This window comes from Lepus europaeus, chromosome 5 (genome assembly GCF_033115175.1).
Source record: "Lepus europaeus isolate LE1 chromosome 5, mLepTim1.pri, whole genome shotgun sequence".
Taxonomy (NCBI): Eukaryota; Metazoa; Chordata; class Mammalia; order Lagomorpha; family Leporidae; genus Lepus; species Lepus europaeus.
The window spans coordinates 103,182,502-103,208,207 of record NC_084831.1 but is presented as its reverse complement, the minus strand read 5'-3'; the positions used below and the strand labels follow the sequence as shown (position 1 = coordinate 103,208,207).

At 46.8% G+C, this 25,706-nt stretch overlaps 1 protein-coding gene across 3 annotated transcripts in view; it reads left to right on the top strand.

Moving 5' to 3' along the window:
- SORT1 (sortilin 1) overlaps positions 1-25,706 on the top strand; it is an 82,697-nt gene that overhangs the window by 34,969 nt on the left and 22,022 nt on the right. For 2 of the 3 annotated variants that reach the window (XM_062191892.1, XM_062191891.1), the window contains exons 4-11: positions 7,972-8,074; positions 8,595-8,759; positions 11,631-11,704; positions 14,498-14,547; positions 15,659-15,789; positions 19,098-19,242; positions 21,195-21,350; positions 25,015-25,121. In XM_062191892.1, the coding sequence (XP_062047876.1) occupies positions 7,972-8,074; positions 8,595-8,759; positions 11,631-11,704; positions 14,498-14,547; positions 15,659-15,789; positions 19,098-19,242; positions 21,195-21,350; positions 25,015-25,121 (931 nt within the window). The remainder of the gene's footprint in view (positions 1-7,971; positions 8,075-8,594; positions 8,760-11,630; positions 11,705-14,497; positions 14,548-15,658; positions 15,790-19,097; positions 19,243-21,194; positions 21,351-25,014; positions 25,122-25,706) is intronic. The other variant, XM_062191893.1, reaches the window with a different exon arrangement.

Below are 25,706 nucleotides of genomic sequence, written 5' to 3'. Positions count from 1 at the left end.
TCTCTCACTGTCCACTCTGCCTGTCAAAAAAAAAAAAAAAAAAAAAGAATGAAAGGCAGAGCTACAGAGAGGCAGAGAGAGAGAGAGAGAGAGGTCTTCCATTCGTTGGTTCGCTCCTCAGATGGCCGCAATGGCTGGAGCTGCACCAATCTGGAGCCAGGAGCCAGGAGCTTCTTCTGGGTCTCCCACGTAGGTGAAGGGGCCCAAGCATTTGGGCCATCTTGTACTGCTTTCCTGGGCCATCGCATAGAGCTAGATCAGAAGTGGAGCAGCCAAGACTAGAACTGGTAGCCATATAGGATGCTGGAACTGCAAGCAGTGGCTTTACCTGCTACAACACAGCGCTGGCCCCCACAAATGCACTTTTAAAAATGTTCAGTTACTCTTTCCAGTATTTGAGAATCCTTGGGGTTAGGAACTGTCTCCTCATGATACAATTTTCCCTACCAACCTATCTTTCCTTGTGAAACTCAGGAATTTTAAAGGAAGAAAAATTTCACCCAAGAGCCAAGCGTAATCTTAAGTTATTTACAGTTTATTATCTTGATTTTCCCTTTTAATCTTATATCACACCGCTATGTAGCCTTTGGAAGGACACAGAAGAGGAGAAAGCTGCCAGGTTTTGCTGCCTGGCGGTCCTGGGAGTACACCTCAGCACGCAAAGTGGACTCGGGCGAGTCACTGACCCAGCCTCGTGTGTAAAGGGAGGACAGTAACGATGCCCACCCAGAGCCGGTGTGAGGTGCACTCCGTAGCGCTGGGCAGGGAGTTGGGGCATGTGCTGTTGGCTGGACCAGGCCAGCAGCCCCGATGGCATGCAGCCTCACTAGCACTGCTGGGCCGGTCATGGCAATGAATTGAAAGCCTTTCCAAGCCAGTTGGTGAAAAGTGACCGGCTGCCCCTGAACACCTCCCCAGCTCCCACAGATGCACGGGCGCCCCGTGCCCTGACAGCTTGCGAGCCATGCAATCCCCAGCGGGCCGGCCTGCACCCCTGCCGACTGCTCAGTGCTGGTGCCCACCCCCCTGCCACTACCCCCAGCTGCAGCTGGTGCTGTTGTGGTGGATCGCAGATGTGTCTGTGCCATCGGGAATGTTTATTTCCAGGTCACTTGCAGCAGCAAATGAAAACATCCTTCCCAGTTGATCTCTGCCTACTGCTAAACTCATCCTCCTCCAGGTCAAGTGATCTTTCATACGTAATGCTTCAACCAGTTTAGTACTTGGTTTTCTCAATTCACTTTTTATTCTCTGCATTCTTCTTTAATTGCATGGCTGAAATTGGGCCTAACAGGTTCCTGAGTCGGACCCATGGGTCATGGTCATGAAAGTGTTTGCCTGGCTCCTGCCACCCCTGACCCCGTCTTTGGCTTTTTAATAGTGTGCTTGCTTTAAGAGGAACCAGGATCGGCAGTGCTGACTCTGCGCCCTGTGCAAGGCCCCTCTCTCCTCCCACACCTCCCCAGAGAGCAGCCCCGCTTCTTTCTAACACAGTGTGATGTTGTGACAGCGCCAAGGCTCTTTTCCCTCAGGTTGCAGAGCAGTTGTTGTTGTTTTAAACTGCCACTTTGACTATTACTTAAGTCCTCCCTGCTGTGAAGACTGGCTCTCACCCCATCTCTGAGTTTACACTGTAAACATGCCTGTTGCCTGCCGCCCCTGGGCTGACCCGACCTGCTGCGACCCTGGAGGCACCTGTTGCCTCAGATGCAGGAAAGGGAGGGCGCCGTTGGAGCGAAGTGGCTCCTGCGAAGTGGCTCCTGCGCATGCCCGCAGTTGCCCAACAAAAGTCCCCGGAAGCCACCTTGAAGAGTCTTCCGTTTGTCAGACTGTCAATGACTATTTATTGGATTATCTTTGCTAATTCTTACATGGTCCAAGGTTCACGTGGGATTCAAATAAAAGACAGCCAACCACATGCCCCTGCTGGAAGCACTGTGGCAGCAGTACCAAGTTTGAGGGTGAACTTGTGTCTTTAGGATGTGAGGAAGAAATGTCAAAGGATTTGAGATAATCAACATTAACATCAGATACAATTGAGAGCAAATAGTAATAGCTTCGGCTTAAAGAAATCATGCTTGATCAGATACATTTCGATTCTCTACTAAGAAATATTAGCTTGTGTAACAGATTGTAAAGTAGATTCATCTCTCACTTGCAAGTATGAAGTTAAAAAAAGAAGTGAGCCAGCTATAATTAAGATGATAATTTGAGTTTTGGCAACTAAAAGATATTTTGCATCTGTCTGTTCCATGGCCTTTTTAATCTATTTTTATTGCAAGATCTACTTAGTGAAGCAAATGTGAGCACCAAAATTCTGTACCTGATTGCCACAGAACTGCTCGGTTTTCACTGCCTACTAGGAGCTGCTCACATTCTGGAAATTAATAAGGAAGCCTCTTAAGAGGCTACATGTTAAGATTTACTCCTTAGTGTAAGCTTTTTAGGATATTTAAGAGTTGGAGGGTAACATGCAGTGTACAGAAGGCAGAGTGCCGCGGGGCAGTAACCAGCTTCTCAGGGCACCTTGCGTGCCAGTGCCAGCCTCTAATGATACACGCCCAGCTGAGTTTTCCCCATCCCCGCAGTAGATTATTGACAACGGCTTTGTCTTTCGGTTGTAAGACCAGCACGGATCCCACTTACAAGATGTATCCTCCTGGCTTTTCTTTCAAGAAACAGCCTCTCAGAATGGATGATGGTATTGTATTTCTAATGTAAGTTCAGTTTTACACACTCAAGAGTTGTCCTGTTGATCAAAGCAGAAGGGCCCAGACACACACTCAAATTCTTACTGAGAAAAAGTCTTGTGATCTTATTTATAATACTCTTCATATTCTCCCACTTGTATTTTCAAAATTTCTCCAGAAAGCATGTATCTTTTTCCCAATAATGATAAAACACAATAAACCATTAAAATAAAAACATACAAAGTAGCATCAGATGGTGGGGCGGGGAATAGACAGGTTTTGGACGTTAAGTTTAGTGTGAATTCAAATTTTGCCGACTTTACCTGGCAACTGTCTTTCAGGTCTGTTAGTCACTGGCACATTTTTTTTTTTTTTTTTTTTTGACAGGCAGAGTGGACAGTGAGAGAGAGAGAGAGACAGAGAGAAAGGTCTTCCTTTGCCGTTGGTTCACCCTCTAATGGCCGCCACGGTAGCGCGCTGCGGCCGGCGCACCGCGCTGTTCCGATGGCAGAAGCCAGGTGCTTCTCCTGGTCTCCCATGGGGTGCAGGGCCCAAGCACTTGGGCCATCCTCCACTGCACTCCCTGGCCACAGCAGAGAGCTGGCCTGGAAGAGGGGCAACCGGGACAGGATCGGTGCCCCGACCGGGACTAGAACCCGGTGTGCCGGCGCCGCAAGGCGGAGGATTAGCCTGTTGAGCCACGGCGCTGGCCGTCACTGGCACATTTTAACTACATCCTCCCTATTCATCTCAACATACTCGCTTCTCGTTTTTCACAATAGCTACTGTTCTATAAACTCCCAATGAACAGTGAAGTAGTAAATGCTGAGTCATTGCTCCTAGGGGAAATACAAAGTAAGGTTTCTGCAAAGCTCTGGTCACAGCATTCATTTTTATCAACTGCTCACTGTGCTTCTTCTTAAATACACCTTCCTTACTATGGATCCTGGAGTCCTTCACGTTGAACTCAAGGCCAATAGCACGACAACTCTTGACCCCAGAGGCAATTCAGAGATCAAGGTTGCCACCTCAGTTTCAAAAGAAGGGACCATCACCTTGCTCTCCGTGGGCTTCCTTTCACCATGTAGGTGCAGGGCTACCGGGAGTCTCAGGGGCCCAACCTGAGCTGCAGGGGCAGGACCACCCCAGTGGGTCTGGAGGGAGGGCACTGGGCTAGAGAGAATTATTTCCTTGTCCTTAATATCTCTTGGTGTTTGCCCTGGAGTTTGGACTTCCTTGGGATCTGTGTTCCTCTTTTCCATTTTTCCCTTTTGGTATGAAAGTGGCCATCCCAAGCCTGTCCTGCCGTGTTGTTTGACTGCAGATTCGCAGCCGGAGAGCAGTCTGCCTCAGGACGCCTCACCCGTGTCTAATTTAGATGATATGTAGGTGATGCTGTGGATAGTAGATCTTCGAGGTGATGCTGAAGCGAGTTAGGACTTTGCGGCTGTTAGGATATAATGAAAGTATTCTGGCCGGCGCCGTGGCTTAACAGGCTAATCCTCCGCCTTGCGGCGCCGGCACACCAGGTTCTAGTCCCGGTTGGGGCGCCAGATTCTGTCCTGGTTGCTCCTCTTCCAGGCCAGCTCTCTGCTGTGGCCCGGAAAGGCAGTGGAGGATGGCCCAGGTCCTTGGGCCCTGCACCCGCATGGGAGATCAGGAGAAGCACCTGGCTCCTGGCTAAAAAAAAAAAAAAAAAAGTATTCTGCGTGTGAGAAGGACATGAATTTTGGGGGGCCAGGGACAGAATGTGACAGATTGGATGTTTGTGTTCCCTGAAACTTCCTGTGCTGCTGCTAGTAGGTGGGGCTTCTGGTGGCTGATGAGAGGTCTTAGAGAACTTGAAGAACTGCCTCAGCCCCCCGCTGTGTGAGGTCACGGGAACAAGATGGCTGTCTGTGGGCCAGGAAATGGGCCTTCACCAGATACCAGATCTGCCGCTCCTCATTTCCGGACTTCACAGCCTCCAGAGCTGGGAGAAATAAATGTTTGCTGTTCATAAGCCAGCCAGGCTGTGGCATTCTGTTAAAGCAACCTGAATGGACTAAAGAAATCTCTAACCCAGATACATTTGTATTCGAGGATTATGCTCTTGAGTTAAAACGTTCATATTATCCTACACCATGGATACATGGAGAAATTACCACTTTTTAAAAGATTTGTTTATTTATTTAAAAAGCAGAGTTAGAGAGAGGGAGAGAGAGAGAGGTCTTCCACCCGCTGGTTCACTCCCCAGATGGCCATAATGGCCAGAGCTGCGCTGATCCAGAGTCAGGAGTCAGGAGCCAGGAGCTTCAGGGTCTCCCACACGGGTGCAGAGGCCCAAGGACTTGAACCAGTGCCCCTATGGGATGCCAGCACTGCAGACGGCAGCTTTACCTGATATGCCACAGTACTGGCCCCCATTTATTTTTGTTAACCAGAAATGGTAGATATTAGGGTTGATGCATACATAGATTGTTTCTGGGCTGGGCATTTAACCTAGTGACTGAGATACCCATGTCCCCTGTCTATCTAGAATCAATACCTGGCTCCAGTTCCTGACTCCAGCTTCCCATTATTCAGACCTTGGGGGGGCAGCAATGATGGCTCAAGTACCTGAGCTCTTACTACCTATGTGGGAGACCTGGATTGAGTTCCCTGCTCCCACCTTCAGCCCAGCCCAGTCCTGGCCATCTGGGGCCTTTGGGGAATGAAGTAGTAAGTGGAAGCATTTTCTCTCTCTCTCTCTCAAAAAAATTTTAAGGTGTGTTTTTAAAGCAGATGGTTTTACAAGGTTTTGTCATTTTATCATTTGACTGCTATAGATTTGTTCAGAGTATTTCATGGATTTCCTCTTCATGATGTGTGTTGTATGCTGATGGGAAATGCAGCTACATTTAAATCAAGTGTTATGTTTAATTATATCCCTGATCTCAAAGTGGCAATGGCAGAACCCTACTTAAATCCCAGCAGAACGTTACTGGTGTGTTTTCTGCATTTGTTTAACTGCCTAAAGCACCAGAATGCCATAGTGGGTGATTGTTCCACTCATGTTGCTTTTTCTGAAGGGCAGGGATATGTTTGTTGTGCCAAGTTCTTAAAAAGCAAGCAGGCTTGCCAACAGGTTTGTAGAGGTCCCCTGGGGATCTCACAGAGGAGGGGAAATTTGTAAACTGGTGATAATGAAATTGCTGCCACCCCTCTGGAAGGCTGTCTGGGCTGTCCGTGCTGTGTACACTGCAGAGCTAGGGATCATTTGCGCACATTATCTCGCCAGCTGTCAGGGAGATAAGAACTGGTCTTGTACCCCAAAGCCAAGGAAAGGATAAGATAGGAAATCTGTTGGGTAGTGCCTAATCTGTGTTGTTTATCTAGGGATTTTCTGCCTATGTTTGCTAGGGGAGGGGAAGAGACATCTGGATAACTTAAGGATCTGTCCCTTGCTTTAGCATACTGTCAAGGACCCGTATGTACAGACATGGGTACTTCCTTCTGTCTGTGCCTAGCTTCCTCTTAGCCAACCTCTACTGGCAGGACACAGCCCTGGCAAGATAAAGGAAGACCTCAGATTATAGTGGGGGAAATCCTTATAAACAATTGGATGTTGTCTCTAGTCTGGGATTGAGAATTAAGAGAACTGGATACTAGTTTCAGTTATGCCCTTAATTAACTATTTGACTTTTGATAAATTACCTCCCCTTGCAACTGCTCATCTGCAAAATGAGGGAATTGGACAAGATGTTCTCAGATCCTTGCCTATCTCATGTTAGGCAGTTCTGTGAGTCTTCATTTGTTGAGGCCGCTACCAAAAGTTGTACCATCCGTTTGTCACCTTTCTCTCAGTAAAGACCACTGCAGATTACATTAGTAGGCAACTAACTGGGAGTGCATTGTGAGATACTTAAATTTAATGAATATTAAGATTAGCATCATGTATTCAGAGTCAGACAGCTACTGATTTTTTGCTCTTCTCAAGATCTAAATGTACATGCTGGCCCTGTGGCATGGTGTGTTAAGCCATAGCCTGAAGCCCTGGCATCCCATATGGGTGCTAGTTCAAGTCCCAGCTGCTCCACTTGCAATCCAGCTCTCTGCTATGGCCTGGGAAAGCAGCAGAGGATGGCCCAAGTCCCTGGGCCCCTGCACCTACGTGAGAGACCAGGAAGAAGCTCCTGGATCCTGGCTTTGCCTTGGTCTGGCCCTAGACCTTGCAGCCACTTGGGGAGTGAACCAGTGGATGGGAGATCTTTCTGTGTCTCTGTCTCTGTCTCTGTCTCTCCTTCTCTCTTCCTGTAACTCTGATTTTAAAATAAATAAATAAAACTTTAAAAAATCTAAATGTATTTCCAAATCCCTCTCAAAGATATTGTTGGAATGAACTTTTGGGAAAAGCGTTGAGAACCCAACATTTGAGTTCATGTGTCCTAATTGTGTTTCATGTGCTGCGGGCATCGGAAACTGGGGCCCAGGGATGGTAGCTCCTAGGGGGAAACTCTAAGACCACTGCTGCTTAATTTAGAGTTTAATTGTAAGTACTGTGGATTGGTGTGCGCCCTGTGGCAGAGATCTCAACTCAAACTAGCTTGAATAATTAGAGAATTACTGATTGGTGTAACAAAATACAGAGGAAAAATTGGCTTCAGAGCCAGTTTAGTCCAGCGTTTTGGCTCTGTTTCTCTGGAATTCCTGAATTCCCTCAGCTGGGCTCTCTTTGTGACAAGATGACTGTAACAATTTTTCGCTCTGCATCCACATACTTCATCGTTGGGGTTTCGCAACCTTGGTACTAATGACATTTGGGGCCAGATCAGAATTCCTTGTGCCGCAGGACTGTCTTGTGCATCATAGGATGTTTGGCAGCTTCCCTGGTCACTACCTGCTTGATGCCAGTCATGCCTTAACACTTGAGTGGTGGTTGATAATCAAAAACATCTCCAGACATCACCAAGTGTTCCCTGGGGGGCAAGAAAACCCTGGCCGAGAACCAGTGGTCATCAGCAGACAGATCATCTCACTCTCACTCGATGGCTGTTGTACTTGTGAAGAAATGTTTCCTAGAAGTCCCCAGGTTGTCCCTTTTGTCTCATTGGCTCAACCCAGGTTACTCCCCATTGCCGAGCCCATCACTGGTAAGGGGGTGGAATATCCCTGGGGCCAGCAGCACGCACTAGAGCTAGGTATGTGCAGGGGAGGAGTGAGGGCCGTAATAATGTCAGTGGAAAGGGGCGAGGAGGCTGGGTAGGAACCCAGCTACACTCATGACTTCTGTACTCTAAATTTCTTTTTCCTTTGCTCTCAGTGAGGATTATGGAAAGAACTTTAAGGATATTACACATCTCATCAACAATTCCTTTATTCGGACTGAATTTGGCATGGCTGTTGGTCCTGAGAACTCTGGAAAGGTGAGCCCCATTCTTGCATGGTCAAAGCTTGTGTTGCAATGAGTTAGTAAACAGAGTGATCCAGTAGACACACTCATTTATTTTCATTTTACACTGCTGTATATTAAAATTAAGCATGACAATGATCACAAAAGAACAAAACTCTACCCACAGACTTCTTTTTCTTGGTCCGTCCACTGTGCACCAAACCCCTTTATAACCACGGGGCAGTGTTGAGTACAGTGTACACTCCCTGTGCCACCGTTTTAGTCTTTGGGGAAACTGATCTCAAAGCTGGCCAGACTCACACTCACAGGCACAGTGCCCCAGCTCCTTTCAGGGTGATTTGGTGGATTCTGTTGTTGCTCTTTGTTTTGTTCTTTAACAGGACCAAGACTTCAGGAGTGGAGGGGAACAACTAATCTGATTTTAGAATTCTTACATTTGGCACCAAAATTTTCTTCACTGTCTGGTGAAAATGGTGCAAGAACGTCCTGTGTTTTCCTAGCGCCTGCATCTGATCTCTCCTCTTCCTGGCCAGGTGATATTAACAGCAGAAGTGTCTGGAGGAAGTCGTGGAGGAAGAATCTTCAGGTCGTCAGATTTTGCCAAGAACTTTATTCAGACAGATCTCCCTTTTCATCCTCTGACTCAGACGATGTACAGCCCTCAGAATTCTGAGTATCTTTTAGCCCTCAGCACTGATGTAAGTTCACTTAAGGACCTTGGCTTGCCTTTTGCATTTTTATTATGGTCTTAAAATACACTGTCTTAGAAGGTAATGCTTTCATATTGGACTTCATTCTAATGTCCCCTCAGGACTTGCGATACGTGCTTTTTACATCTTTTTCTATTTGGTAAGGAGTATTTATTGCTTTGTAACATCTCTTCCTGGTGAGTATGATGTCTGGTTGTCACGATACATTTTTTAGGTGATTAGATGTGTGCCAGTGGTGGAGTGAATTGGAAAACAGTTCAGGGTGGTCAGTCCTGTGCTGCAAGGGCCAAGCATAAACTGTCAGACTGCTGACGCTGTTACCGCTCCTTTCCTCTGGCCAAACGACATCTTTATCGTGGCTTGCTTTTTTGCTGGTTCCTCAGTGCATAAAGCATATTGAGCTCTGTCTTCGGCTCTCACGTATTTAATATCCAACGTCTCAAGCCTTGCGCCCACCACCACATTCCTAAACTGTCCCCAGAATACAGTGTCTCTCCCTCTCTTCCTCCTCTCTTCTGGAAGTTCCCTGAGGAGCACATTCAACTCTTCCTTTCCTGGGGCCCAGGCCCCTCTACCATGGGCATGAAGGGCCCCAACAGGCTGCAGTCGCTTGACTGTGGTGATCATAATTAGATGCGCTGTTTGTGTAGCTCTCTCATCTCGCTTCTTAGAGAGTGGTCTGCCGGGCAGCACCATCAGATAGAAGTGCCCGAGTTGCTGGTTCAAGATGCATGTTTTGTAGGCTCCAATCCAGATATAGTTCATCAGTGGCTCTTGGTTGCTGGGCAAGCTCCCCAGCTGAGCCTGCACACCAAGATTCAAGTACCATTGCTGTGCTGACTGTTGGGGAGCGAGAAGCAGGCTCACAGACTGTGCACCAGTCAGGCTGAGCAGAGGGCGGCAAAGGGGTGTGAATGGCACTGGAAGTCTGGGTGCTGGGCCTCCTGTGGAAAGACTTGAAGCTGGGGGGCTCTGGGAGGCTCCAGTTTATGCTTAGCTAGCGGAGGCCAGAGGAAGGAAATTAGCCTGCTGGGGAGTCGACTTCCAAACTTAGAGCAGCAGTGTTTGGAAACTGGCCTCCAGCAGTTGGAGCCGAAGGCGTACAAGAAAGCAGAGGTGGAGGAGTGGACAGAACCAAAGATCGCCATTCGCCTCTTCATCTCCACTGCCAGGAATCTCAAGGTTATTAAAACAGGGCTATCCTCAGGAAGACGCAGGTGCACTCTACTTGAAATTTCTTCCAATTAAGGATGGGATTGAACTATAAATAATTGGGGTGGAGAAGCTGGGTTAATTTGTACTACATTGCAAATGTCATGTCAGACCCTTTGTTACCTTTATAAGTAGAACTAGATAAATCAGAAAGGGTAGGAGGCGAGTATTTCCAGAGAGGGAAAACGTAGAGGGGAATGATGAGGCCGACACTGAAGTTAAATTCTGCCTTCATCAGCCCCATCTGATTTCAGCTGGACCAGGACATCTCTGTCCCCCTCCACCGAAGCGGAGCCCAGTCTCATGCTGCTACTGTGGTTCACGTGGTCAGTTTCACCTTCTTATGTCTCTGCTGCATTTCAAAGTATTGGGAAGTCCCTCCTTTTGGGAACTCGACTCATTTGGCCTCTATGACGTCATTCCCTTTGATTCTTCTACCTTCTTGGCCCTTCTTTCTTGGTCTCTTTCTTAAATACCCTTCAACCTACCCTTAACTGCCTACTGCTCATTTCACTCTGAGCAATCGCTTTCATTCCACCACTCGACTTCCACTTGTGTAGAGTGTGTAAGAGTCTCAGTCTCTCAGCTCCAGGCCTGGCTTCCCCCTGGGTGTCAGATTCCGAGCTGGGTGTCTTGCTGCCCTCTAGGTATCTTTGTTATGTGTCCCATAGCAAAGATAAAATGGAATTCTTTTCTCAGATTTACTCTTTTTCCCTTAGTCCTTCCACTAGATAGTGAGACTACAATGCATCTCACACTGCAAGAAAAATTATCCAGTTCTGCTATTCTGGCTCCTAAACTCTTGCTGGGCCTGTTTCTTGCATCTGGGGTCAAGACCTCTTTAACTCTCACAGAACTAGCATGACAGTTACCCACTGCCTTTCCCGCTTCTGTTTTGGACCCTCTGAAATCTGCCTGTCCCATTCCCACCCAAGTGTTCCATCTGAAACGTGGAAGTGACCATGCCATGCCCTGCCTGGAGAGCACCTCCTATACCGCAGAAACCAGATCCTCAGGCCTGCACAGAGTGCAGGGCCTGGCCCTTCCCCCAGCACTGGCTTCTCGTTTCCTCACCCTGGAATCTGCACACCATCCACGTCCGGAGGCTGTCAGCTCCCTGCTCGTACGGTGGCATACTAGCACCTCGCTGTCTTTGCACTGGTAACACCTCATGGCCCACCTGCCTTCCTTGGACTGTTGTGCTCATCGGGTAAGACTCAGTGAGCCGCCATCTTTCAGAAGCGCTCTCTGCTGTACTGTCCCTCCTCTTCCCACTTGCACACTGGATCGACCACGTCTGCTAACACATGCTGCTTTATGTACTGCTGTCTGTGCCCCTTGTTAAATGGTGAGCTCCTTGAGAGCAGGGAGTGTGTCTTGTTCATCTTTGGGTCCCAGTGCAACGTCTGGGACAGTGCCTGCACGCAGTCGGCACTTCATTCACATGTGTTATTCTGAACTTCCAAGACACCGAAGGGGCCTGACCAGCCGTGTGTGTTGTAGGGGCTGGGGTTGTCCAGGCAGCTCTGGCAGAACTTCAGTGTATGTTTTACTGTCCTGAATGATTGGATATGAACTGTTAAAGGTCATACAAGCAGCTGCACAGGATAAAGCTGGAATTTTGATAAGTCATTTATAATCTTTCAGAATGGCCTGTGGGTGTCCAAGAATTTTGGGGGAAAATGGGAAGAAATCCACAAAGCAGTATGTTTGGCCAAATGGTGAGTAACAGAAGACTCCATCTGTGCAGAGCCCTAACCTTTCCTGGCAGTGCTGCCAGAAGTCACATGAATCAACATCCAGCACTCACTGTGTGCCAAGTCCTCGGCACGGTGCCAGAAGGGAGAGCAGAGAGGACTATGACACAGGCCTTGACCTGGAGGAGCTTCTAATACTGCTGCGAAAGGAGACTTAGCCTCGATAAATGTTAGAGTGGAAAGTATAAGGCAAGGCATTTGACCAAGTAGCTGCTACCTGCAAAAGGTTTATTCTCAGGAAATGGTGGCGCCAATGGAATACAATGAAATATAGCTTTAATTTAGGGATTGCAATACTTCCCTGTGCCCAGGTTTCCACTCCCTGGCCTAGCGATACATCCCAGTTACATGGACCATGGCAGAGAATCAGCAAGGAAGCCAAAAGAGCTTCCAGATGGCCAGAGTCACCGTCTCTGCACCAGGACGGCCCGCTCCTCTTGGTGGGACGCCCTGCCCCCACCGGCTGCCTGCCTAAGGACGATGCGGTGGGGTGGAGGCAGCCCTTACTTGGAAGTCGGGTCACCTTTGTTCTAACTGCTGGTCAGTGGCTCAACCTTTCTGGGGTTTCGGTTTGTCCTTCTGTGAGAGGACGTCTGCCTGGGGACTGTGGGAAGTGGTTGGGCAAGAATGAAATTAAGAGCCTCCCTATCTGCGAGACCTGTTAACTTCAGCCCTTGTTCGGAGCCTGTTTCTTCTTTCCCTTGGACAGATTTGTTGCTCTGGATTCCCAGTTTGTAGCAGGGTGCTGCCAGCAGTGGGATATGTGGCGGCCAGCAGCAAGCGCGTGACAGCGTTAGAAGTTCAGCCTGAGTGCTAGAAGGAGGCAGAGAGATTGTAAAAGACGGACAACATCTTAGCTAATAGAACCGTGTGAGATCATTTAGTGCTAGATCAAAAAGTACACACACTTCAGTAACTTCTAATGGGAACACTCTATTATGGTTTCATACGATTGATGTTCATGATGATGACCTGTAATCCCAAGAAGGAGTTTAATATTTAATTTACTCTGTTTAGGGAATCAGGAAAATGTATAATGCAAGTTTGAAATATAATCCTCCCTTAGTTCCTGTAGGGGATTGATTAGGTCACCCAAAATCTGCAGATGTTCAAGTCCCTTATTTATTCAGTACTAGCATGTAAACTACACAATCCCCCGTGTGCTTTAAGGGATTTCTCAGTTACTAATAACACCTACTAAATGTAAATGCTATTTAGGGAACAGAGACAGGAAAACAAGTCTCTCTATATATATATGTTCAGAACAACACAACTTGTTTTCCAAGTATTTCCAGTCCATAGTTGTAGAACCCGCAGATGAGAGGGGCTGACTGTGTGTCTGCCAACATCAGGTAAAACATTAAACACGTTGCTTGAGTGAAGTGGGCTTGTTCCAGAAGTGCTCCCTAAATGAGATGTTTACAGCACCACTGTATACCGTACACTTGTCACATCTGCTTTCATTTTATGTGTTTTAATGGTTGTGTTTGTACCTTACATGGTCTTCTCAGGAAGTACTTTTTAAAGTAACTAAGTTAATGGATTATTTCACTCCTGATGAGCCTAAAATATGTAGGACATGTTTTAATAAGACTGCAGTAATTTGGATCATTAAAACTCATCTTTAAATCTGAAAGATTGTTTGAAAATGGTATTCTATTTTGTACCTTATACAAGATTGGTTTTTACTTTTGTAATATATTTATTTGGTGTCTAAATATAAGATAACTGGACAACCATTTATTCACCTTTTAGATCTTTGATTTCTAGGAATTTACAACCTAAAGTTCTGAAAGAACACGCTCAAACCCAGCACCTCTGGCTGGCGGTGGTCTATAAGTACTATCAGGGTCTGAGTCCAGTGCCCTGTAAACTTCCTTTCCAATTTACATTTTAAATAATTCAACCTCTGACCTACTTGTCTATTTGAGATGAAGGCACTAAATTATTTAGCTCATACAAAGCATTACAGTAGATTCTGAGTGGAAACAAAGCATAAAACTTAGTACCTGCCCTGAAAAAGCCCATTAGAATAGCAGGAGAGAGAAGGTGTATACTGTGCGGTTACAACAGGAGACAAATAGTGCCAAACAGCACAATGAGGGTGGAAGGCTCTAGAACGGCACTCAACATCAACACTAACAACTTTGTGGGCCAGGGCGTTCTCTGTGGAGGGCCTGTCCTGCACACTTTAAGTTGTGTAGCGGCATCCCTGGCCTGTACCCGCCAGATGCTGGTAGCAGCTCCTACCCTGAGCTGTGACAACCAAGAACGTCTCTAGGCATTGCCCAGTGTTCCTGGGAGGTGCAGTGGCGACTGGTAGAGAACCACTGCCCGGGAAATCTGCAGCCAAGAAACTTTCCAGTCGGAGTGACAGGGAAAGCTGCGGGGAAGAGCTCTGTTTTAAGCTGGAGCTGGAACACTGTGAGGGAAATGGTTAGGTTATGTGAGAGAAAACCATTGTAGGAAGGAAACTTGAGCAAATGCAAGAGGCAGATTTGCAGAGTGTCAGGAGACCAGTGTGAGCAGCTGGAAGAGTTCACAAGAGAAAGAATGGGCTATGGGAAGCACAAGGCAGCAGGCTGCGGATGCCTAGCTGGTGGCTGTGGGAGGTTCAGGTGCACAGCACCTGAGAAGGCTGCAGCCAGCGCCTTCCAATGACCCCTGTGAGACTGGCTGGGAGCTTCGCGACTAAGGGTGATGTGGTCCACCAGCAGTCATGAACCACGTCCTCTCCCTGTCTTTGCCTCCTTGCAGGGGACCGGGAAACATCATCTTTTTTACCACCTACGTCACTGGCTCTTGCAGTAAGTATATTTTAGTCCCAGAGAAGTGTGTCCTATTGTCCGTCTGTGGTAGAGTATCCTGAATTGTGCAAGGTAGAAACGTAAAGACCCTTCCATTCTCCTGTGATTTGCATAAAAATAATGACTTTTCAAATCTTGAGGGGTTAAGCCTCCACTTAGGTCACCAACACCCGTGTCAGAGAGTCTGGGATCAAGTCCCACCTCTGCTTCTGATCCAGCTTCCTGCTAATGTGTATCCTGGGAGGCAGCAGATGGTGGTCTGCCAACCACATGAGAAACCCAGACAGAGTTGCAGGCTCCTGGCTTCAGCCTGACTCAGTGCCCGCTGTTGAGGACATTTGGGGAGTGAACCAGAGAATGGAGGCTCTCTCTCTTTCTCTCTTTGCGTGTCACTCTCACTTTCAAATAAATAAAAATAAATGTGTAAACTTTTTTTAAAATCTTGAAAGTATAGCCAAATTAGTACACTGTCTCCAGATCAAACAATGTAGGCTCTACAGAGAGGCAGTGTGTGTGTTACGCTACAAACAACAGCAACTTGAAATGCATAGTGCTTTCCACAAAGAAGAGCACGAATTGTGTTTCTGTTGCAGGAAGCCATTGGCTTCTTAATCTGTGGCACAGTGTTAGAGCAGAAAGCAGAATCTTTCATCTTTTCATTCAACAAACACTTGAGCACCTGCTGTATACTAAACACTATTCTAAGGATACGAAGAACAATATGCCCAAGACTTGTTCTTATGAGACATAAATTCAAGTTGGGATTTTGGATGATAAACAAGAAAACCAGGACTCATACAAGACAACTTAAAATAGAATAAGATCATTTCAAACTGTACCATGAATGAAATAAAGCAGGATGCTGTGACTATGACGTTTTTATGCTTGGAATTAAAGAAACTGTGGATTTCCGTCCAGCATAAAACCTCACACGTATAAAATACAGCCCAAATGTGAATTCCCAATATCTGATGCTGTTTTGAATTTGTCTTCTCGCTCAATCAATGTGCATAGGATTAAAAATTCTTTATAACGCTGAGAGCAATTCTGAAACAACTATTTTGAATGAGGCTCACCAATAAATTTTAATCAATATTTTGTCTTGTTTAAGAAGCTGACCTTGGGGCACTGGAATTATGGAGAACTTCAGACTTGGGAAAAAGCTTCAAAACCATTGGTGTGAAAATCTATTCATTTGGTCTTGGGGGACGTTTCCTTTTTGCCTCTGTGATGGCTGAAAAGGTGAGCACTTGCCTCTTCTCTCTGGAGCTGATTCTTTTGTAAACTCACTGAGCCCCGCCACAGCGACTCGTCCTTGTCACCGCAGGGTCTGGGGGTGATGCTCCTCACGGAGGCTGACACTCTCACGGGCCACCCTGTACCTAGCCTCTGCCACCACGGGAATGCTAGCCTCCTTTGGGCAATAGGCAGACCCAGTATTTGGCTTTACTCAGGCACGGATATCTGAAAAAAGCAACCCACTTTTCATTATCCCGTAGTGAAATAAAAACAGAAAGCATCCATTGACTGCCTACTGTAGCCAGGTACTATTCTAGGTTCCAGAAAAAAGCAGTGAACAAAACAGATAAATTTTCTGCTTTCAGAGCTTCTATACAAGGGACAAAAGAGACACTAAACCAATAAATATGACACATCAGGTATAACTAAAGCTATGAAGAAATCCGAGCAGTGTAAGGAAGTAGAAAGTGACGGGCACTGAAGCAGTGCCATTTTAAATAAGGTGGTTGGGTGGCCTCTGAGACCTGACTGGAGTGAGTGCATGGCCCTGTGGCCGTCTGGGAGGACGGCAGGGTGAGGAAAAAGCAAGCGGAAGGCCCCTCAGGCCAGAGTGTGCTGGACAGACTGGAGAAAGGGAGAGGCCGTGTGGTGGGCGCAGAGAGGGTGCTCAGAGGTGCGGCCTGGCGGGGAGCTGGTGTCCAGGTTGACCAGGGCCCTTCTGGGTCGCAAGTAAGACACCAACTTTGATTCATGTGTTGGGGAGCTGTGAGTGGGTTGTGAGCTGGGGAATGACGCGATTTGGATTTTCTGTTGACAGAATAGATGTGCCTGGTGGGGCAAGATTGGAGGCAGTGAGCAGCTGGAAGGCTGTTAGAGTGGTCAAGCTGGGGAGATGGTCACTTGGGCCAGGCTGTTGACAGTGAGTGAGAGGAGAAGTGGTAAGACTGTGGATGTTTTTAAACATGTTCTATCCTTTTTTAAAAAATATATTCAAAGATTTTTTTTCCCTTAGATTATTTATTTATTTGAAAGGCAAAGTGACACACACAGAGAGAGAAATCTTCCATCTTCTGGTTCACTCCCCAACTGGCTGAAATGGCTGGGCTGATCCAGGCCGAAGCCAGGAGCCCAGAACTCCATCTGAGTCTCCCATGTGGGTGACAGGGGCCCAAGTACTTGGATCATCTGCTGCTGCCTTCCCTGATGCATCATCAGCAGGGAGCTGGATCACAAGCACAGCAGCCAGGAGTAGAACCCACACTGCAACATGGGATATCGGCATTGTAAGCGATGGCTTAACCCACTGAGCCTCAATGCCATGCCAGACATATTTGTTCTAATGGGACTTGCTGATGAATTAAGTGGGTATGAGAGAATGAGCAGAACCAAGAATAACCTCATTTTTCTATTTACTATCTCTTTTTATTTGAGAGACAGAAAAAGAGACAGGGAGAAGGAGCTGCCCTCTGCTAGTTCACTCCCTAAATGCCTGCCATGACCAGGGCTAGAGCCAGGAGCCAGGAGCTCAACCCATATTCTGCACATGAGTGTCAGGGACCCGATTACTTGAGCTGTCACCAGGGCCTGCATCAGCAGAAAGCTGGAGTCAGGAGCCCGAGCCAGGCACCCTGATGTGGGACATGGATGTCTTGACCGTTGTCTTAGCTGCTAGGCAAAATGCCTTTCCCCAGGGATAACTTTAAAGTCTTTGACCTGAGCAGCTGGGTGAATGGTGATGCCATTTTTTGAGATGGCTCCTTCTGCAGGAGATCTAGGTTTGTGGGAGAAAAATCAAGAGTTCATTTTTTGATTACGAGATGCCTATTTGACATCTAAGTGGAAATGTCAAGTAAGCATTTGGGTATCTGGATCTCTGAAAATGATGTAATGAGCTACTGTCACCTGGAGGAGTGAGTAGGTGGAGAAGAGTTGGGAGATACTGAGCAAGTCCTGAAGCACCCAAACCCTGAAAGGTTGTGAAGAAAAGCAGGGACCAGTTTGGTAGTGAGAAATCAGGACAAGGTGACGTCACGAAAGCCAAGTGGGGAAACTGTTTCAAGGAGGAGGAAGTGATGAGCTGTGTTAAACTCGACTGAGATGTTGAGTTAGATGAGTTCTGGGAATTACCCTCCAGTTTAGAAGAGTGGAGGTTGCTGGTGGCCTGGATGAAAGCAGTTTCTTTGAGTTATGAAGCTAAAAGTCTGGCTGAAATGGCTTCAGGGAGAACTGGAAATAGGGAAATAGACAGGGTAAGTACAGGTAACTCAAGGATTTTGTAGTAATCCTCCTAGCAACTCCATGAGCCAATGCTGTTGTCTCTATTTCATGGGTAAGTTGATTAAGTAACTCCCTAGGGTCAGCCGGTGTGGAACACTGGTGGAAATCAGACCATCATATCCCAGAGGGAGCCCTTACAGCTCCTTTACTACACTGCCGCTATCTACCAAGTTAAAATTCTGCAACGTGCTTTTGAATCCTACCTTCTACCTTTAGTGATGAGAATAAGATTTAAAGCCGTTAGGCAACTCTGTGTAAGTTTTAAAAAATACACTAATGTACTTATCAGTGAACTTCAGAGTATTTATCCTATGGAGGTCCTGAGATTAATTCTCATGCCCTGGTTAACTTTGTCTCAGAGCAATTTTTTAGTTATTTGTCAGAGAGTAAATTTTCATTGCCTTCTTAACAGATTCTGTTTAACAAACGTTCCCTGCCCAGTTTCCCTATAGTAATTTGGAACCCTTCATGTTCTCATCCCAGCCCACACATGCTCCCTTCGTTGGGACTATTCTGAGAGACTTCCTCGAAGAAGAGGCGTGTCAGGTCTCCACTTCCCCGGTGACCTCCTAAGCGTGGGTTTCATCTCCACGGCCTAGTCCCTTAATTATCTAATTGTTTGGATTAGACCAGTACTGTCTCAAAGGGACAAAACTCTTATGAAGTAATCATCGTTTTAAGAACTATATAAGCAAGTGTTTGTGAGTGGTGCTAAGGCCAGGCCTATGATAGTTCCATCAAATCCTTAGCTTTATTGAAAGACACAGCATACCAGAGACTGGGAGGACACTTGTGACAGGGCCAAAAGAGAATGCCAAGATAACCTTGCTTCAACAGAATGTGTTGTCCATTGCCTGGCACTTGGCTAGAGGTTAGAAATTGCTTTGGTAATTGATATTGTGACCTCTCCTTTATAGCAGTTGTGCCCTTTGGGGAAATGGAGAATAATTGTTATTTTAAACGCCTCTGTTCATGTTCCTGCACATAGTGTCTCGGCAGAAAATTAAAAAGGTAAATATTGGCATTTGTTCCAGGATACAACAAGAAGGATCCATGTGTCAACCGATCAAGGGGACACCTGGAGCATGGCCCAGCTTCCCTCTGTGGGGCAGGAACAGTTCTATTCTATCCTGGCTGCCAATGATGACATGGTGTTCATGCATGTAGATGAACCCGGAGGTAAGAGCTGTTTAGTGACTCACTCTTGAATGAATAGAGATTTAAACTTTGGACCTTAGTTTAAGTAGCTTTCCTTCTTATATGATTGTTCCTCTTATCCCTGGAAATTTTATTAATATTCTGCTGTTTACATTGTCCTGGAGATAACGTTTGGCCTCTGTTACAAAGGCCCCTTGTTCGGTATCTGCTGTAGTTTGTGTCTATGCTCCAGTGTTCCAGAGCAGACCTGCTCAGAGAATGGTCAGCAGGCTGGTGCCATTTTGCAAACTCTGTTCCCAGAAAAGTACAGAAATTGAGCAAAAATGTTTAGAAACTCTGACTGCCATTTGACAAAGTAGTTTTGTGTCTGTTGAATCTAGTGATAAAAAACTCGGGGCTCGGGGCCAGCACTGTGTCACAGTGGGTAAAGCCGCTGCCTGCAGTGCTGGCATCCCATATGGGCACCAGTTCGAGTCCCAGCTGCACCACTGCCAATCCAGCTCTCTGCTATGGCCTGGGAAAGCAGTAGGAGATGGCCCAAAGCTTTGGGCCCCTGTATCTATGAGGGAGACCTAGAAGAAGCTCCTGGCTCCTGGTTTGGGATCAGCCCAGCTCCAGCCATTGCAGCCATTTGGAGAATGAAGCAGTGGATGGAAGACCTTGAAGACCTCTCTTTTCTCTCTCTCTCTCTGCTTCTGCCTCTGTAATTCTGCCTTTCAAATAAATAAAGTAAATCTTTAAAAAAAAAAAAAAAGCAATGTTTTAAAAAAATTGGGGGCTTATGTTTTATGTTTTAGCTGCTTTTTCTATTTCATCTTTTCTAATTTTTTTTTGACCGATAGAGTTAGACAGTGAGAGAGAGAGACAGAGAGAAAGATCTTACTTCCATTGGTTCACCCCCCAAATGACCACTACAGCCAGCGCTGCACCGATCAGGTGCTTCCTCCTGGTGTCCCACACCGGTGCAGGGCCCAAGCGCTTGGGCCATCCTCCACTGCCTTCCCAGGCCACAGCAGAGAGCTGGACTGGAAAAGGAGCAGCCGGGACTAGAACCCAGTGCCCATATGGGATGCCGGCCCCGCAGGCGGAGGATTAGCCAAGTGAGCCATGGCGCCATCCCCCATTTTTTCTAATTATTAATTAATTTAATGTTTATTTTTATTTATTTGAAAGGCAGGGACAGAGAGGTTTTCCATCTGCTGATTCACTGCCCAAATGCATACAACAGCTGGAGGTAGGCCAGGCTGAAGCCAGGAGCCTGTAGCTTCATCCAGGTCTCCCATGTGGGTATCAGGGACTCAAATATTTGAGCTATATTGTCTGCTGCATCCCAGGAGGCGCATTAGCAGGAAGCTAGACTGGAAGCAGAGTAGCTGGCACTTGAACTCCAGTATGGCATTCAGGCATAAGCAGCATCTTAACCCACTTACAACACTTACTCCTAGTGATTACTTTTTATCATATTTTACAAAAGCATCAGTTTATGACATTGTGGGAATAAAAAATTGATCTTTCACCTTAGAAGGTTTGAGAAGCATTGTTCTACAGTCATGGCTGTGGTAGCCATTTGGGGAGTGAAGCAGCAGATGGAAGATCTCTCTGTGCATCACTCTGCCTTTCAAATAAATAAATCTTTTAAAAGAAAGATTTGGAAATGTGTAAAATAAGCATTAATACAGTACCACTAATACAAAAAGTATGATATCTGGGAAGAAGTTTTCTGTAGCATTTGATTAATTCATTCAACAAACTCAGCAGTTCCCACATCCCAGGCACTAAGCTGGGAACTAGGAATAAGATGGGCAAAAAGATCCTGAGCATCAGACGTTGGTTAGCCTCCAGTCTCCGTCTCCATCCTGAAGAGAGACAGTGGCTGGAGTGTTTGGTCAGCCGGGCAGTCGTGTGTGTGCTTAGACTACTGCTTTCCCTGTTCGTGCCACGATGTAGTGTTTTTGTTCGCTTGCTTATTTCAGACACTGGATTCGGCACAATCTTTACCTCAGATGATCGAGGCATTGTCTATTCCAAGTCTCTGGACCGACATCTGTACACCACCACAGGTGGAGAGACCGACTTTACCAACGTGACCTCCCTCCGCGGCGTCTACATAACAAGCACGCTCTCAGAAGGTGAGTCCGGGCGCAGCCCTTCCTCAGCCGACTGGCTTCCGCAGGACAGGTCAGCATTTGAGGCTTCTGGAAAAACTGATGCTCCCATCCCCCCAGGGGTGTTGCTTATCCAGCCAACAAGGCTAGCCATGTTAATCCTGGCTTCCTAGTTTAAACGAGTTACAGTAAGTATAACTAGGAGACAGCAAAGCAACAGCAGGTAGACGAAATATGTTTTAGAGTCTGTGCTGTTTATGTTATAAAAGGAATCTTCTGTAATGAGAGGTTTAGGCCTCCAGGAATGAGCCACTTCTCTTCTTATAGAGGCCATGGCCGTGGCAGCCAAGATCTTTCTGTGCGCTCTGTGACGGCTCCTCGGAGCTTGCCTTTACCAAGGCCCAAGAATACAAATCAGCACGTTACTGTCAAGTACGAAGACTGCAAAAGTCGCTATGTGTGCATATATTTTCCAGCAGGCAATGGGAGCTGCTTGTTTTTATAAATTCCTCCCAATGGCCTAACCAGGTCCCAAGTGAGACTGGCTCACTGCTTTCCTGCCTGAGCTCCTCTCTGACTCTTCTCTCCTTCATTTGCTCCATTCCAGTCACAGGAGCCCCTGCCAGGCCTGAAGCACACCAGGTGCATCCGTGGATCCGAGACTGTCACTGCCAGTGCCTTCTGTCTCCCCAGATGCCTGAGACTGACACGCCCCTTTTGAGTGTTGCTCATAGGCCACTCGCTGAGTGAGACCAGCATGACTCTCCTGTTTTACATTCCATCCTGCCCTCTTCTTCTCCCACATTCTCTCTCTCCCCCCACAAAGATTTATGTACTTATTTAAAAGGCAGATTTACATATGGGATGACAGCATCACGGGTGGCGGCTTAACCTGTGCCACAACACCAGCCCCCACATACACACTCTCAACCCACCTTTACCTGAACAACTGTTTCTCCGTGCCATCTACTGGCTAACGTACTTGGTATATCTGGTGACTGGCGTGGAGACCGCAGAAAGTCCTGTAGATTTTGTCTGTTTTATTCACTAATATATTCCCAATCAGTTTTCACATAGAGGGCACTCAATAAATGTTGAATAATTGAGTTTTCCTTCACTTGATTTCTTGTTTGATTTTTCCTAGGAAAACTCAAAGGATTGTCTCTGGATTTAAACCTGTAATATTTTATACTCCTATCACTGAAGAATATTTCATATACTTATATCATTAAAATAAAAATGGGAAAGAGATGTTTAAAAAAAAGGTCTAAGAGGGATAGGAAAGGGGAAAGTAGAGAGTGAATCATTAGGAATTATTAACCCGGGCTTATGCACACACATTCAAATCTTTTTTAAAGATTTATTTATTATTTGGGGCCGGCGCTGTGGCACAGTGTGTTACAGCCCCAGCCTGCATCACTGGCATCCCATATGGGTGCTGGTTCAAGTCCAGGCTGCTCTATTTCCAATCCAGTTCCCTGCTAATGTGCCTGGGAAAGCAGCAGAGGATGGCCCAAGCCCTTGGGTCCCTGCATCCACCTGGGAGACCTAGAAGAAGCTCCTGGCTCCTGGCTTCAGATCAGCTCAGTTTCAGCTATTGTGGCCATCTTGGGAGTGAACTAGCAGCTGGCTTTCTCTCTCTCTTTTTCTCTCTCTCTCTAACTCTGTCTTTCAAATAAATAAAATAATCTTTTTTAAAAAGAGATTTATTTATTTGAGAGGCACAGTAAGAGAGAGAGAGAGAAAGAGAGAGATATCAATCTTCCATCTTCTGGTTCACTCCCCCAACAGCTGGAGCTGGGCCAGGCCCTAAGTACTCGGGCCATTATCCACTGCCTTCCCAAGTGCATTAGTAGGTAGCTGGATCAGAAGTGGAGCAGCCTACACTTGAACAGGCACTCTGATATGGGATGCTGGTGTTGCAAGCGCTGCACCATAATGCCGGCTCCACATATTTAGATCTTGATAGTCTTCAAAACAAGTCTGGCATCATGACCTTGTCTGAGTAAAGGTCAGAATGCTTCACCATGGTGAAGCAGGCAAGGAAGGAAAATGGACCTCAGCCTGTGCATATTGGCAAGGAGTTAAAAGGTACCTCTTTTCAAGAGTACCAGTACCTTGGGGCAAGTGTTTAGTTCAGCAGTTAAGGTGCCACTTGGGATGCTCACAACACATATCAGTGTATGTAGTTTGAGTCCTCGCTCCGCTTCCAATCCAGCATACCCTGGGAGTCAACAGATGATGACTCAAGTATTTGGGTACTTGCCACCCATGTGGGAGACCAGAATCCATTAGATTCTGGGTTCTTAGCATTGGACTAATGCAGCCCTGGCTGTCATGGGCAAACATTTGGGAGTGAACCAGTAAATGGAAGATCGCTCTTTTTCTTTCTCTGTATTTCCAGTACAGTGGGGGAAAAAATGTATGTTTAAGAAATAGTATCGGGGGCCGGCATGATGGCAGGTTAAGCCTCTGCCTGCAATGCTGGCATACCATATGGGTATTGATTCAAGACCCAGCTGCTTCTCTTCCTATCTAACTACCTGCTAATGAGCCTGGGAAAGCAGTGGAAGATGGCCCAAGTACTTGGGGCCCTGCACTCATGTGGAAGACCCAGAAGAAGTTCCTGGCTCCTGGACATTTGGGTAGTGAACTAGCAGATGGAAAATATTTCTCTCTCTCTCTCTGTCCTTCTCTGTAACTCTTCCTTTCAAATAAATAAATTAATCTTTTTTAAAAGATTTTATTTACTTATTTGACAGGTAGAGTTACAGACAGTGAAAGAAACAGAGAGAGAGGTCTCCCTTCCATTGGTTCACTCCCCAAATGGCCACAATGGCCAGAGCTGCGCCAATCCAAAGCCAGGAGCCAGGAGCCTCTTCTAGGTCTCCCATGTGGGTGCAGGGCCCAGCGACTTGGGCCATCCTCCACTGCTTTCCCAGGCCACAGCAGAGAGCTGGATGGGAAGAGGAGCAGCCGGGACTAGAGCCGGTGTCCATATGGGATGCCAGCACCGCAGGCAGAGGATTAACCTACTGCGCCACTGCACCGGCCCCAAATAAATAAATCTTTAATAAACAAAAACCAGAATCAGTCTCAGATGATTTCTGGAATCAACTGGGTCCTGTTCAGATGGAAGCCTTCTTAAATCCTAGGTTTAGCCGGCGCCGTGGCTTAACAGGCTAATCCTCTGCCTTGCGGCGCCGGCACACCGGGTTCTAGTCCCAGTCGGGGCACCGATCCTGTCCCGGTTGCCCCTCTTCCAGGACAGCTCTCTGCTGTGGCCAGGGGGTGCAGTGGAGGATGGCCCAAGTTCTTGGGCCCTGCACCCCATGGGAGACCAGGAGAAGCACCTGGCTCCTGCCATCGGAACAGCGCGGTGCACCGGCCACAGCGCGCCAGCCGCGGCGGCCATTGGAGGGTGAACCAACGGCAAAAGAAGACCTTTCTCTCTGTCTCTTTCTCTCACTATCCACTCTGCCTGTCAAAAAAAAAAAAATCCTATGTTTAAACTCCTGCTCAGTTACTCATCAACACTGAACTGTTTTTATGGGGTTGTAATCTTACGGACTCTGGGGTTATAATGGTGATATATGGTTTCAATTAGGAGGAAGTTATGCAATGATAAACAGAATTTCATTGGGTGCTTCCAGTGGATCAGGCTTAATATTGTTCTTTCCCCACCCAGATAATTCCATCCAGACTATGATCACTTTTGACCAAGGAGGCAGGTGGAAGCACCTGAGGAAGCCTGAAAACAGTGAATGTGATGCCACAGCGAAAAACAAGAATGAGGTTTGTTTACTGCACTTACCGTGTGTGCTTGGAGCAAAGCCGCTCTTCTGCTCTGCCGTGATGGCTGTCAGGCTTTTGCATACCGAAGTTTTATACCGCATTAGGGTCATGTTTTATACTTGATTATTGATGTTTTAGTTTGGAACTGAGAATAATGAAATTATCTTAAAATTTGGGAAACAGAAACTGTGAGCAAAGGTAAAAAAACTGTGGATTGTCTTTTTAAAAAGATCTATTTATTTGAAAGGCAGAGTGACAGAGAGAGAGGAAGAGAAAGATCTTCCATCTACTTGTTTACTCCCCAGTGGCCACAAGAGCCAGGCCAGGCTAAAACCAGGAGCCAGGAGCTCCATTGGATCCCTCACATGCGTGGCAGGGGCCTAAGTTCTTGGGCCATCTCCTGCTGCCTCCCTAGGCACATTAGCAGGGAGTTGGATGGAAAATGGAATGGCTGGGACTCCAACCGGCCCTCCGTTATGGGATGCTGGCAGTGTAGGTGGTTTAGTGCATAGCACTGCCATGCCATTTCCCGGGATTATTTATCTTTTAAAGAAGGACAAACTGAAAGCTAAGAATTTGTTTTTT